At 45.4% G+C, this 13,850-nt stretch overlaps 1 protein-coding gene across 3 annotated transcripts; it reads right to left on the bottom strand.

Annotated features, from left to right (window-relative positions):
• Window positions 1–1,600: 1,600 nt before the first annotated feature.
• LOC310758497 (uncharacterized protein) lies at window positions 1,601–13,736 on the bottom strand. Of its 3 annotated transcripts, none has more exons than XM_083605019.1 (6): window positions 13,691–13,736; window positions 10,588–10,830; window positions 10,311–10,386; window positions 9,956–10,038; window positions 7,842–7,968; window positions 1,601–7,285 (listed from the first exon to the last, which is right to left on the bottom strand). In XM_083605019.1, the coding sequence occupies exons 2-6, from the start codon at window positions 10,696–10,698 to the stop codon at window positions 4,701–4,703; spliced, it is 2,982 nt and encodes a 993-aa protein (XP_083461145.1). In that variant the 5' UTR covers window positions 10,699–10,830; window positions 13,691–13,736; the 3' UTR covers window positions 1,601–4,700. The 3 variants fall into 3 exon arrangements, with proteins under 3 accessions (XP_083461145.1, XP_083461147.1, XP_083461146.1); XM_083605021.1 differs by having other exon boundaries at window positions 7,842–9,821; window positions 13,691–13,729; XM_083605020.1 differs by lacking the exons at window positions 10,588–10,830; window positions 13,691–13,736 and adding an exon at window positions 12,268–12,540.
• Between the last annotated feature and the right edge of the window lie 114 nt (window positions 13,737–13,850).

The following is a 13,850-nucleotide window of genomic DNA, read 5'->3' as shown; positions in this document are numbered from 1 at the left end:
ATGGCTTACTCTATATTTGTTACAGATAGGTAGCCGTGTTGGTCTGCCATAGTCAAAACAAAAAAATTTTTTTTCCTTCCAGTAGCACCTTAAAGACCAACACGCCCATAGTGTTGGGTATGAGTTGGCTGGATAGGCACAGCCCGGCATTAGCATGGTACCAGCGGCAATTGACCTTCTGCTCCTCCTACTGCGCAGAACACTGCATCCGGACCTGCCAGGACGACGAGGGGCAAGAGGATGAACCGCAGTTACACCTAGGCATGGTGCAAGCGGTACCCAACAAGTACAAGGAGTTTTTGGAGGTCTTCTGCGAGAGGGAAGCGGATAAGCTGCCTCCCCACAGGCCTTACGACTGCAAGATTGACCTCCTGCCGGGGGCGACGCTGCCGACTGGAAAACTTCCATAGTTCCAGTTACAGATAGGTAGCCGTGTTGGTCTGCCATAGTCAAAACAAAAAAAATTTTTTTCCCCCCTTCCAGTAGCACCTTAAAGACCAACTAAGTTAGTTCTTGGTATGAGCTTTTGTGTGCATGCACACTTCTTCAGATACACTGAAACAGAAGTTGCCAGATCCTTCTATATAGTGAGAAGGTGGGGAGGGGTATTACTCAGAAGGGTGGTGGGAATGGGTGATTGGCAGATAGCTGTGATGAGCCTGTTGACGACTCTATATTTGTTATAATTCCTCATAGCAATCCCACCTGATCACTACACTTCCCCACAACAAGCACTCTGTGAGGTGAGTGGGGCTGAGAGACTTCAGAGAAGTGTGACTGGCCCAAGGTCACCCAGCAGCTGCAGGTGGAGGAGCGGGGAAGCGAACCCGGTTCACCAGATTACGAGTCCACCGCTCTGAACCACTACACCACACAGCCTCTCCAAAGGTTCTTGCACAGGCAGCTCCAGGGGCATAGCCAATGGTTTTTTGGGGGGGGGGGCAGGCCTTGGTTAGGTTGGTCAGTTAGGTGAGTACCTCTCTTGTTTTACTTGACCTAGGGAGGTGGATGCACCCCTGGCCCCCATGGCCACTCCCTCCTGCCCTCTCTCTCGGGGGCAACCTTGCTCCTAGAGTCCTGGCCTCTGGGGGTAAACCGGCTGGGGGGGCTTCCAAAGCATGGAGCAGCTAGACTGGCAGGCAGCAGATAGACTCAGCCAACAGGTGCCTCCCTCTCTCTCGCCTGCACCCCCCCCCTCAGCTTCTTCAGCTTGTCCAGCAGAAGGTCAGCCCTTCAAATCCACACAATGGGGTGAGCTCCGGTTGCTCTGTCCTAGCTTCTGCCAACCCAAGTGTTCAAAAAGCACACAAGTGCAAGTAGATAAAGAGGTACCACTGTGATGGGAAGGGATACGCTGTTTCCGTGTGCCCTCCACACCTTGAACGGGCTCGGGCGGAAAGGGCCAAATGCCCGGAGGGGGACTGCAGAATCTCCCGCAGGTAGACTGGCTCTCCAAAGGGATGGGTGGCTGGGGGAAGCCCTGCATCTTCTGGGAAGGGGGTCCATAGTTAGCCAAGGGGAACCCAAGGATCTGGTTGGTTGTGTTTCTACAGTGCAGCAGGATGGACCCCCAGGATGAAATAACCACATCTCATAGAGATGAAGGAAGACAAGTCTTTAATTCATTTAATGAGCAAAGAGGCAACCAGTCCAATGCAAGGTCTCAACACAAAGTCTCTCTCTCACCAGAGGGTGCAGTCCTTTTAAGTGCAAGAACAACAGTGCGGTTGTTCCAGGAGTCCAAGGCTGCCTGCCTGTCCCGTTATTCTCCTGGACGGCTCCTGGTGGAAGGTTCTCCGGCCTCTTCCATGCTCTGGCCATTCTCCCAGCTGGCTCCCACATCCTGCTGGATGTCCTGGGCGAAATACGAGCTCACCCTATGGACCCCCCCCCCCCAGTTCACATTCTGCATTCAGACCTCCTCTAGCCCTCCCCTCTCTACCACTGCTACTACTGGCATGCAAACATATTTTCCCTTCTTTTAAGGGACAGTGGATGAGAGTCACAAAAAACAGTGAATCAGGAGCTGGACCTTAATTACATTCACCTGGATCACTGCGGTTCCACTTAACTCCTTAATGTTGTATTCTTTGTAAAATGCACAATTGTGAAACACAGGCCAACCGATCTGACTCTGAGGAAAACAGAGGATCCCCAATGAGACCCTGGGTCAAAAGGAAGTTGAAAGTCAAGGTCACATGGCTTCACTTCAAGGAGCGATGGGGGTCTGTTCAACCAGGCAGAAGCGTGACTGGTTTCTATTTTGTTGTAAATTTTCAGAAGAGAAATGAAGTGACAAAGATGGAGAAAGGTCAAGCCAAACCAAAGGAAACTGCTTTAAACTGTGATACAATACAATATGTAGGTATATAAGTGGAACAATTATTCTAACAAGTAAAATATTATTAACAATTCATTGTTTTTATAAATGCATTCTAAATATCATTATCTTTCTTCACAATCTACACTCCTATGTTGCAAGAATAGTCCTATCTTGTATACATCGTTCAAAGGGGACCTTGGCATTATCTTTCCAATGAATCAATATCAGTTGTTTAGCAGAAGGAAGGATGCAAAGAGTTCATTTACATTAACCCATTGTCAACACATATAAAGTTGGTCTGTAGTATTTATGCACCTTAATACTTTCCTCCAAAATGCAAGCTTTGGACATCCTATGAACATACGTTTAAAAAAAGCATTTTCCTAATTACATCTCTAGCAGCAAAAACATTTTTTAGAATTTATTGGACTCTAATACACTTGTGTTAAAATTAAAAGACACCTGCTTCTTGGGAGAAAAGCAATGACGAACCTAGACAGCATCTTAAAAAGCAGAGACATCACCTTACCAACAAAGGTCCGTATAGTTAAACCTATGGTTTTCCCAATAGTGATGTATAGAAGTGAGACCTGGACCATAAAGAAGGCTGATCACCGAAGAATGGATGCTTTTGAATTCTGGTGCTGGAGGAGACTCTTGAGTCCCATGGACTGCAAGAAGAACAAACCGATCCATTCTGAAGGAAATCAGCCCTGAGTGTTCACTGGAAAGACAGATCCTGAAGCTGAGGCTCCAATACTTTGGCCACCTCATGAGAAGAGAAGACTCCCTGGAAAGACGCTGATGTTGGGAAAGATGGAGGGCACAAGGAGAAGGGGACGACAGAGGACGAGATGGTGGGACAGTGTTCTGGAAGCTACCAACATGTGGGAGGCAGTGGAAGACAGGAGTGCCTGGCATGCTCTGGTCCAGGGGGTCGCAAAGAGGCGGACATGACTCAGCGACTAAACAACAATACACTTTTATAGAAAGGGACTATCTACAAGCTTAACGGAGCCTGATAAATTCTAAACATTTTTCCGTGTAGAAGACCTAATTCATAAACTAATGTAACATTAACTCCCAATGGTAAAACATTGTCCTGCTGATTGGATAAGATACAGCAATATCGAAAGCACCACGATGGCCAGAAACAATTACAGTATAGAAAACTTTGTGAAATAATGCAAAACATCAAAACTATCAAGCTGAAATCTCTGAAAGTCCTTGAATAAGTCACTGTGCCAGACTTTACCCAGCAGAGATCAAGCTTATAAAGCTTTGTATAATCAGCAAATGTCCAATTCTGATGTCCAACTCTGAACTGCTGAACAGTGTTTCCGGATAGCAACTACTGTTTCATTCAGTTCTTCTTCAGCCAATTAGTTCAACAAACACTCGTAAGTAAAAAGTTATGTAATTTCTTCATTATCTGAAAATAAAATATTCAAACGATGACCTGCACGCATATAACAATAACTTCAAATAGCGTGGAATTATAAACGTAAAAAGGTTACATACCCAATCTTTTTTTTGAATGGATATAGTATGTATGAGAATGAAAAATACTCTGGAACAGTGCTCATGCGATTATGCAGTCACTGTTACTAACAACATTTTTTGAAAAATATATATAGCCAGCTCCAGGTGATACTGATAACAAGGAGACTGAGCTTAAAGCTACAGTACAAAGTAAGAGCAAAGATACAGATAATCAAAAAAACAACAACTGAGGTCTAATTCAGAGTTACGTCCCCCTGGATGAATGGATTTAAACATAAAAATAAAACGGGTTTCCTGCTGCTGTAACTGACATTCATAATCTTTTCTGATACCCTTTGTCCTCTGATTCACCCATAAAACTGTGGTGGACTCTCCTTCGTTGGAAGTTTTCAGCAGAGCTTGGATGACCATTTGTCATGGATACTTTACTTGAGATTCCTGCATTGCGAGAGGGTTGAACAATGACTCTTGTGGTCCCTCAGCACTCTGCAATTCCTTGATTCCTATGATGAACCCTAGACTTGCCAGCCGTACATGTGAAAAGGACCTAGGAGTCTTAGTCCACCACAAGATTAACACGAGTCAACATTGTGAGGCAGCAGCAAAATAAGCTAATGATATTTTCGGCTGCATCAACAGACATCTGGCGTCCTGATGATTGGACGTGATATTACTGCTCCCTTCTGCCTTGGTCAGAACACACCTGGAGTACAGGGTCCAGTTCTGGACGCCACAATAAAAGAAGGATATTGTCAAGCTGGAACATGTGCAGAGGAGGGAGATCAAAATGATACACCGCCCTATACCCAGAGTTCTGAGTTGGATATGTTTTGTCTCAAAAAGAGGAGATTAAGAGGAGATGTGTCAGCCATCTTCAAATGCTATGATTCTCCTTGCTGTGAGTTCTTTGATGGATTGTCATCTTAGACCTCTGCATGAAGCTCTTTCCACATTCTGAGCACTGATATGGTTTCTCCCCTGTATGGATTCTTTGATGGAATGTGAAACTTTTCTTCCATTTGAAGCTCTTTCCACATTCCAAGCACTGATATGGTCTCTCCTCACGGTGAATTGTTTTATGGGAAGTGAGATGTTCCTTCCGACTGAAGCTCTTTCCACATTCCAAGCACTGATGTGGCTTCTCCCCTGTATGAATTATTTGATGTAAAGTGAGACTTCTCTTTGATTTGAAGCTCTTCTCACATTCCAAGCACTGATATGGTCTCTCCTCACTGTGAATTGTTTTATGGGAAGTGAGATGTTCATTCCGACTGAAGCTCTTCCCACACTCCAGGCACTGATAAGGTTTCGCCACTGTATGAATTCTCTGATGTAAAGTGAGACTTCTCTTTGATTTGAAGCTCTTTCTACATTCCAAGCACTGATAGGGTTCATCCATTGAATGAGTTATTTGATGGGACATTAGACTTTTTTTCCTATTGAAGCTCTTCCCACATTCCAAGCACTGATAAGGTCTCTCCCCTGTATGAATTCTTTGATGGGAAGAGAGCTGGGAGCCCCTACTGAAACTCCTTCCACATTCAAAGCACTTATATCCTCCCTCCCCTCTGTGAATTCTTTCATGTGAAGTAAGGGTATACTTCTGATTGAATGTTTTTCCACATTCCAAACACTGATACGGTGCCCCCCCTGTATGAATTCTCTGATGGGAAATGAGATTTGTCTTCCAGGAAAAGCTCTTTCCACATTCCCAGCACTGATATGGTTTCTGCCCTGTATGAATGCTTTGATGGCAAATGATACTTCTCTTCCACTTGAAGCTTTTCCCACATTCCAAGCACTGATACGGGTTCTCACCACTGTGTGTTATTTGATGGGAAGTGAATTGGGATCCCTTAATGAAGTCCGTTCCACATTTGAAGCTTTTACATGGTTCTTCTTTTTTGTGAATTCTTTCATGTGAAGTGAGACTATCCTTCCGGCTAAAAGTCTTTCCACATTTCATGCAGAGATATGGTTTTACCCCAGTATGAGTTGTTTGATGGGAAGTGAGATGGTCCTTCCGACTGAAGCTCTTTCCACATTCCAAGCACTGATATGGTTTTTCCCCTGTGTGAATTTTTTGATGGGCCTTGAGCACAGCCCTGTGACCGAAGCTCTTTCCACATTCTAAACAGTGATGGGGTTTCTTCCCACTGTGAGTTATTTGGTGAGATGTGAGATGGGACCTATGACTGAAGTGCTTTCCGCATTCCAAGCACTGATGTGGTTTCACCCCAGTGTGAATTGTTTGATGGGAAGTGAGAATATTCTTCCGCCTGAAGCTCTTTCCACATTCCGAGCACTGATATGGTTTTTCCTTTGTATGAATGCTTTGATGACCCTTTAGATGCCCCCTCTGCCTGAAGCTCTTTCCACATTCCAAGCACTTATGAGGTCTCTCTCCTGTATGAATTCCTTGATGAGCCATGAGCTTAGCTTTCTGACTGAAGCTCTTTCCACATTCTGAGCACTGATACAGTTTTTCACCTGTGTGAATGCTTTGATGGGCTGTGAGCACAGCCTTTTGACTGAAGCTTTTTCCACATTCCGAGCACTGATATGGTTTTTCCCCTGTGTGAATTCTTTGATGGGCCTTAAACACAGCCTTGTGACTAAAGCTCTTTGCACATTCCAAGCACTTATATGGTGTCTCCCCTCTATGGATTTTCTGATGGGAATTGAGATAGGATCTCTGATTAAAGCACTTTCCACATTCCAAGCACTTATGGGTTTTCCCCGCACTGTGAGTTATTTGATGGGAAGTGAGATGGGACCTCCGACGGAAGCTCTTTCCACATTGCAAGCACTGATATGGTTTCTCTCCTGTATGAATTATTTGATGGGCTGTGAGTGCAACCCTTTGCCTGAAGCTCTTTCCACATTCCAAACACTGATATGGTTTCTCCCCTGTATGAATTCTTTGATGGGCCTTGAGCACATGCCTGTAACTGAAGCTCTTTCCACATTCCAAACAGTGATGGGGTTTCTTCCCACTGTGAAGTATTTGGTGGGAAGTGAGATGGGCTCTTTGCCTGAAGCGCCTTCCGCATTCCATGCAATGATATGGTTTCTCTCCTGTATGAATTCTTTGATGAGCCATAAGCTTAGCCTTCTTCCTGAAGTTCTTTCCACATTCCAAACACTGATATGGTTTCTCTCCTGTATGAATGGTTTGATGGGTCGTGAGATTGGACCTCTGACTGAAGCTCTTTCCGCATTCCATGCACTGATATGGCTTCTCCCTGCTGTGAGTTCTTGGATGGAAAGTGAGACGTTTCTTCTGACGAAACGTCTTACCACCTTCCAAGCACTGATAGCGATTCTTCCCAATGGAATTTATTTTATGGGAAGTGGAATGGGAGCTCTGACTATAACTCTCTCCACATTCCAAATATTTATACACCTTCCCCACTCTGTGAATGTCTCCCTTGTTCATAATTTTCAATCCATCACCACCTGCATCAAAGAGAGAAACAGATTAGAGCCTCAGGAAGAAATGGAGCCCCAAATTATTCAAATAATGGAGCACTGCTAATGGAATGTTTGTGATCGATGGAGAATTAAAGGGGGTTAGAGCTACGGACTTACTACGAGGTTCACTGCCTTTGTTGACTCTCCTTGACACACTGATTGATGGGAACCTGAGATTCAAACAGCCTGGCATCTTCCAGGATGGATTTTGTTTGACTTAATCATGGAATCTGCCCCATCTGCAAGGTCAGTTGTCTCTTTGGTCAACCAGAAAGTGACAGAAGCAAAAACAGAAAACCTCACAAAAGCCGCTACTCCTGCCAACACATGGAAGGTTACATTCAAGAAGGTCTGGGCAGATCAGACCAGCCTGGTCATGGTTTAAAAAGACATATGTGGGGCAAGAATATTCGCAGACAGAACAGTAGATTCAAGGTGAGCTGTGGGGAATGAGAATCCCAGATGCTGTCGAGTGCCATCAAAATATTTATATATGTATTGGATTTCAAAACAGATATTATGATCCAGCAGGAATCCTTACTGAGAGAGTCCATAATTGCACGATTGTCCTCCATGACTTCCTTATGCAGAGCTCTCTGGTCAGGATCCAGCAACACCCACTCCTCCTCTGTGAAATACACAGCGACATCTTCAAAGCACAGAGGACCCTGAAGGAAAAGGAAAAAGGTCCTCTTCTGAGACAGCATAAAGATTATGCTCCGTCGTTTTCTGTCCGTTAATTGTTGTGTTGTTTTAATGGGATTATTTTGCTGCACATTTTAGGTATGGCTGTTTATTTTAATGATTTAATGGCACTTCTGGGTAGGCGTGAATGGCAAACGGACTGCGAGTTTGAAAGCTGCGTCAAACTCTGCTCTGCAGTGGATTGGGGAAGTGCTCAGGCAAGGTGCACCCCGAAAAATGCCTCAAAAGGGTATCTGATGTGTCGTGACGTCCTGCAGACAGCAAACGGCAACTCGGAAGCTCCGGTTTCTGCCCCTGCACCGAGAGGCGAGTGGGGGTGAAAGCCGAGAGAAAAGCCAACGATCTAGGCACCAGCATGATTCTGTGTTGCGAAGCCTCTGAACCAGTCAGCAGTGGACTATCTTTCCAAATAATTTCAAGCCGATTGGCAAGGTGAGAAGGAAAATTTATTACTAATTCGGCAAAAAACAGGAGGTTAAAAAGGAAGTCTACTCCCATCTGTGGTTATTTCAACCACATGAGAAGTTTTACAAGTGGGAAACTGGGGATCAACCTTTGGAGTTAAAGCCACCTAATGGGAGAAGGGGACGACAGAGGACGAGATGGTTGGTCAGTGTTCTCGAAGCTATGAACATGAGTTTGACCAAACTGCGGGAGGCAGTGGAAGACAGGAGTGCCTGGCGTGCTCTGGTCCAGGGGGTCGCAAACAGTCGGGCACGACTAAACAACAACAAATGGCTGACAAAGACAAAGGATTATACAAAGCTTTTTAAATACCAATTTAAAAACCTGGTGGAACTAAGGGATTTTTTATTAATTTGGGAAGTTATTAATACTTTTAAAACTCAAAGAATCTTGAGATATTGGAGAAAACAACTGGGACTGAATACTGTGTCAAGTTTCAAGAGCAAAGAAAGTGGATTATAATTATATTCTGGAAAGATTATTTTGGAATTAAAACTACGCTGGAATACTAAACTATATTTTCACTGGACATTGAGTATCAGCAAATGGAGTCAAATTCTCTTGTTTTGTTTTGCTTTTTTGTTTAAACCAACTGGAACTGAGATAAATTTTATGGTTTGGACTACTTTATTTTACATAGTAAATAGCCCTGTGTAAAAGACTGTTATTTACATATTTCTTTCACTTCTTAACACCTCTACATCTTATACTTTTATAACATAAATTTCTATATTTCTATACATTTATATTTTAGAATATGACAAAGTATATATGTATGGAAGACCTTTATCCTTTTCAATTTGGATTTGTAAATTTGCATTGATCCTTTCATTTATAATTCGAAGTTAATTCTAGGTGTTGGTAAAGGGGTCAGAACAAAGGGAAACTAGCCAAATGCTGTTTTGTGAAGTGACCTTGACAAAGGGTTGATAAGGCCAAAGGCTCTTTGTTTTGAGAGCAAATTGGTCAAGGCTGAGAAAATGTTGGTGTTGAATTTAAGAGTAGTGACACCAGGCAGAAAGGTTTCTTTGCAAGAGGGTACCAGATCTTAACTTGCTGATCCTTTTTCAGAATTTAAACTAGAAATAGGTAACAACTTTTTTAAAAATGTGGCTGCATTAGGCAGCCAAACTGGAAATAAAATAAAATACAATGTTAGAAATGATGGGGGAAATGAAGGAATTAAATGTGAGAATCACTAAAGTGGAAACTAGGTTAAAAGGGGTGGAGGAGAAAACTAAATGTACACAAGAAGAGGTGAAAGTTGTGAAAAGGGACCAGGAAAAGTTAAAGGTTGATGTAGAAGGAGTTTACGCATCTCAGGAATTGATGTGCGATGCCTTGGCGGTGGCTGAGATGAAGGAGAAGAATGGAAAATAGAGAGAATGAAACAAAAAAAGCTTTGAGCAGGAGAAATTCGTTCTGGCCTACTCCCTGGCTGCCCCACTCCTCTGACTCTTTCCCCACAAAGCTCTTTCCCCATACCAGATCTGTTTCCACAGCTGCTGCTTCTCCTCCGTTCTCATGAAAAGATGGATGAGGAGGTCTGGGGGGCATCCATCTCTCACCTGTGAGAGACAAAAGTCAATGGCAAGCCATCAGCTCCTGCGTCTCTCAGAGCTTCAGCAGCGCATTTCAGGCTACAGATGGGCCTTAGAAAAAGTCTTTCTTGCAAAGTCCATTTACACATTTGTACTCATTTCAAACTTAATTTGGGTCAAAATACATTTCCCCTCCTTGGCGCTCTTGGCCCCAAGTGCTTTCCCCCCTAAAGATGAACAGAACCCACAGATTAGTTTCAAGATCCACAGAATGAGAAGAAAAACTCGCTTCTCCTTACCCAGCGGCCTCCCTCTGGTGTCCATCTGAGTCCTCTCTGCCTCAGAGGAATCTGGGTCCATTTCTGCAAACGGATCCTTTCCCAGAAAGAGCAACAAGGATTCAAAACAGAGAATAGGGAAAAGGATTAGAAAAGGAATGGCTGAAGCAAACACTTTAGGGGAGCAGATCTCATCCCTTGCTTCCCAAAAGATGGTGAGCCATTAGAAGAGCAGTTTGGGAGATTCTCCCTCACACTCTGAGCCCCTTGGGAGATTCCAGAGGAAAGTCTCTCTCACCTGCTGCTCTGCTTGCCTCCTCTCCTCTGCCTGACTCAAGAGGAAACCTTCAGCCAGGGCTACAGCCTGGGAAGTGGTCTCTGCCCCACATTCCCTCACCCAGCTCTCCATTTCCGGCAGAAGAGCAGCCAGGAACTGTCTTGCTCATCTGTTGGTGCTCTTAGGAAGCCTTCAAGAGATCGGAAGGAATCCTGTAGTCTTCTGTCAAGTTCCGTCTATCTGATGTAGAGTTGCTTACAAATCCTACAAAGCAAATACATTGTTCTGTTATTAGATTGATACAAGGTCAGGAGAAGAAGTAAAGACAGAATGATGATGGACAAGTGAGTAATTTGTAGTGAATATAATTTAGACACTAGGCCATAGTTGGGGTCTTAAGCTGGGGATCCTCAAGAGTTGCTCTCTCTTCCTCTGCCACCCCCACTTCAGGGCCCATTACCTTCCAGCTTCTGTCTTATTTTCTAACATTTGGAACCCCCAACGTCCTCAAGGCACACTACTTGGGTGGGCTCCTTTCTTGTTCTGTGGGCCAGATTATTGCCTGGCCAACCCCCCAAGGGCTAACTGGGCGAGGCCAAAGCACGTCTAAAGGCAGCCAGGTACAGTGGTATCTCAGGTTACAGACGTTTCAGGTTACAGACTCTGCAAACCCAGAAATATTACCTTGGGTTAAGAACTTTGCTTCAGGATGAGAACAGAAATCGTGTGGCGGCGGTGCAGCGGCAGCAGGAGGCCCCATTAGCTAAAGTGGTACTTCAGGTTAAGAACAGTTTCAGGTTAAGAATGGACCTCCGGAACAAATTAAGTATGTAACCTGAGGTTCCACTGTATAGGGAAGTTTTTAAGGTTTGTTGTCTTATTGTGTTTTAATTTGTTGGAAGCTGCCCAGAATGCCTGGGAAACCCAGTCCGAGGGGCGGCATATAAGTTTATTATGACTATGATTATCAAAAAAACGAAGCTCATGGCCACTGGTCCCATCACCTCCTGGCAAATAGAAGGGGAAGAAATGGAGGCAGTGAGAGATTTTACTTTCTTGGGCTCCATGATCACTGCAGATGGTGACAGCAGCCATGAAATTAAAAGACGCCTGCTTCTTGGGAGAAAAGCAATGACAAACCTAGACAGCATCTTAAAAAGAAGAGACATCACCTTGCCAACAAAGGACTGTATAGTTAAAGCTATGGTTTTCCCAGTAATGATGTATGGAAGTGAGAGCTGGACCATAAAGAAGGCTGATCGCCGAAGAATTGATGCTTTTCAATTCTGGTGCTGGAGGAGACTCTTGAGAGTCCCATGGACTGCAAGAAGATCAAACCTCTCCATTCTGAAGGAAATCAGCCCTGAGTGCTCACTGGAAGGACAGATCCTGAAGCTGAGGCTCCAAGACTTTGGCCACCTCATGAGAAGAAAAGACTCCCTGGAAAAGACCCTGATGTTGGGAAAGATGGAGGGCACAAGGAGAAGAGGACGACGGAGGACGAGATGGTGGGACAGTGTTCTCGAAGCTACAAACATGAGTTTGACCAAACTGCGGGAGGCAGTGGAAGACAGGAGGGCCTGGCGTGCTCTGGTCCAGGGGGTCACGAAGAGTCGGACACGACTAAACAACTAAACAACAACAACGATTATTAGGTGGGGCCAAAGAACAGTGCTAAAAAGCAAGTCAAGTAGAATTCACCTTCTTTCTGTTTTAAATATAGTTTTAATGTTGTCATTGTCAGTTTGCATTTCTAAGTACAGAAAGTATTGATCTGATGTGTAGAGATCTTTCCTATTCTAATTAGTTCAAGAGGGTTCTGGAAGCTTCTCTGTGTGAAACAAGCAGAAGGTTCTTGATGTTTGGGTTATTCCTTCAGAGAAGCTGAGTACTGATGGATTAGACTGTTCCTGTTCTCTCTTCTGTCAAGGTCATGCTGACTATAAGAGTAAGGCCAGAAGGAGCCTGGGTTTCACTTCTCTTTCTGTCCCTCTTCCTTCTCGTGTGGCATTCTGCATACAGTGGTACCTTGGGTTAAGTACTTAATTCGTTCCAGAGGTCCGTTCTTAACCTGAAGCACCACTTTAGCTAATGGGGCCTCCTGCTTCCATCGCTGCGCGATCTCTGTTCTCATCCTGAAGCAAAGTTCTTAACCCGAGGTACTATTTCTGAGTTAGCGGAGTCTGTAACCTGAAGCGTATGTAACCCAAGGTACCACTGTATAGTGTTAAGCTTTAGACATATTATTATAAGCTACTGTAAGTTTAAGTTAAGTCTGCTGCAAGTGGATTTCTTATGAATAGTCCCAATACTGAACGTGTGCCAGTCCTGAATTGTGACCCTTAGGCTCACTTGCCTTCAGTAGCAGTAAAGCTCTGCTGATCGAAATACAATGGCCTCTGGTCTATCCTGCAACAGCGAACCCTGCAACATGTTTAAGTTTTACTCTGCTCTGGATCAATAGGAGTAGAATTCATCTGCCCTGGGAACGTTGGGAAAGGGAAGGTTAATAATAACAATGGTATCAAAAGCCTCTAAGAGATGCAGCAGAGCTCTCACCTTTGTCCCTCGCCCACCAGAGATCATCAACTAGCGCAAATGAGGCCCGAATCTTAAAATTTAAAATGCAACGGATTGAAAACTATTTAAAAGCATTTTTGACATTTCCCCCCGCCGCCCAGTTTGTCCCCCTGAGTCTGGGCTCTTCAGGGCTCCCAGCAGGGCAAGGTCCCTCCGGCCTCCCAGGAATCTCTTCTGCTGGGGGGGGGGGAGAGGAGTGTGCCCCCCAGGCCTGGCAGGGAGCAGCTGCTTGGGGGTCCTCCTGCATCCCCCCCCGTCTCAGGGAGGGACCCCAGGGGATGCTGGCCCGCCCTCCAGGCGGAGCTGCCCGGGGTCCCCAAGGCCCCCCAGTCCTGCTTTGCTGCGTTTCTTTTCCGTCCCCCGCTTTCCGCCCGGCCCCCCAGGGCCTGGTTCCCCCCCACCTGAAGGGGGTTTCTTGGACCCCCTCCTTCCCCCAATGGCAGGACCCCTCGCCTGTGGGGGGGGAAGAGGCCCCCAGCTGAGCAGCCCCCCCACAGCCCCCCAGGACCCCCAGGACCGAGCCCGGGAAGAGGGGGAGACTCACCGAGGAGACAAGAGGGGCGCCTCCGGAAGACCCGCCCCCTTCCCCTTCCTTGCCCGTCCTCTCTAGGAATGCGGCTCAGCTGCTCTTAACCCTTGGCGCGCCCAGCTGGTCCCTCGCTTGGGGGAGCCTGGGGGCCGGAGGATGTTAACGGAGAAATCTG

Source organism: Podarcis filfolensis (genome assembly GCF_964270895.1).
Source record: "Podarcis filfolensis genome assembly, chromosome: 3".
Classification (NCBI taxonomy): domain Eukaryota; kingdom Metazoa; phylum Chordata; class Lepidosauria; order Squamata; family Lacertidae; genus Podarcis; species Podarcis filfolensis.
The sequence above is the reverse complement of the archived record's forward strand: the minus strand, read 5'-3'. Positions and strand labels throughout refer to the sequence as shown.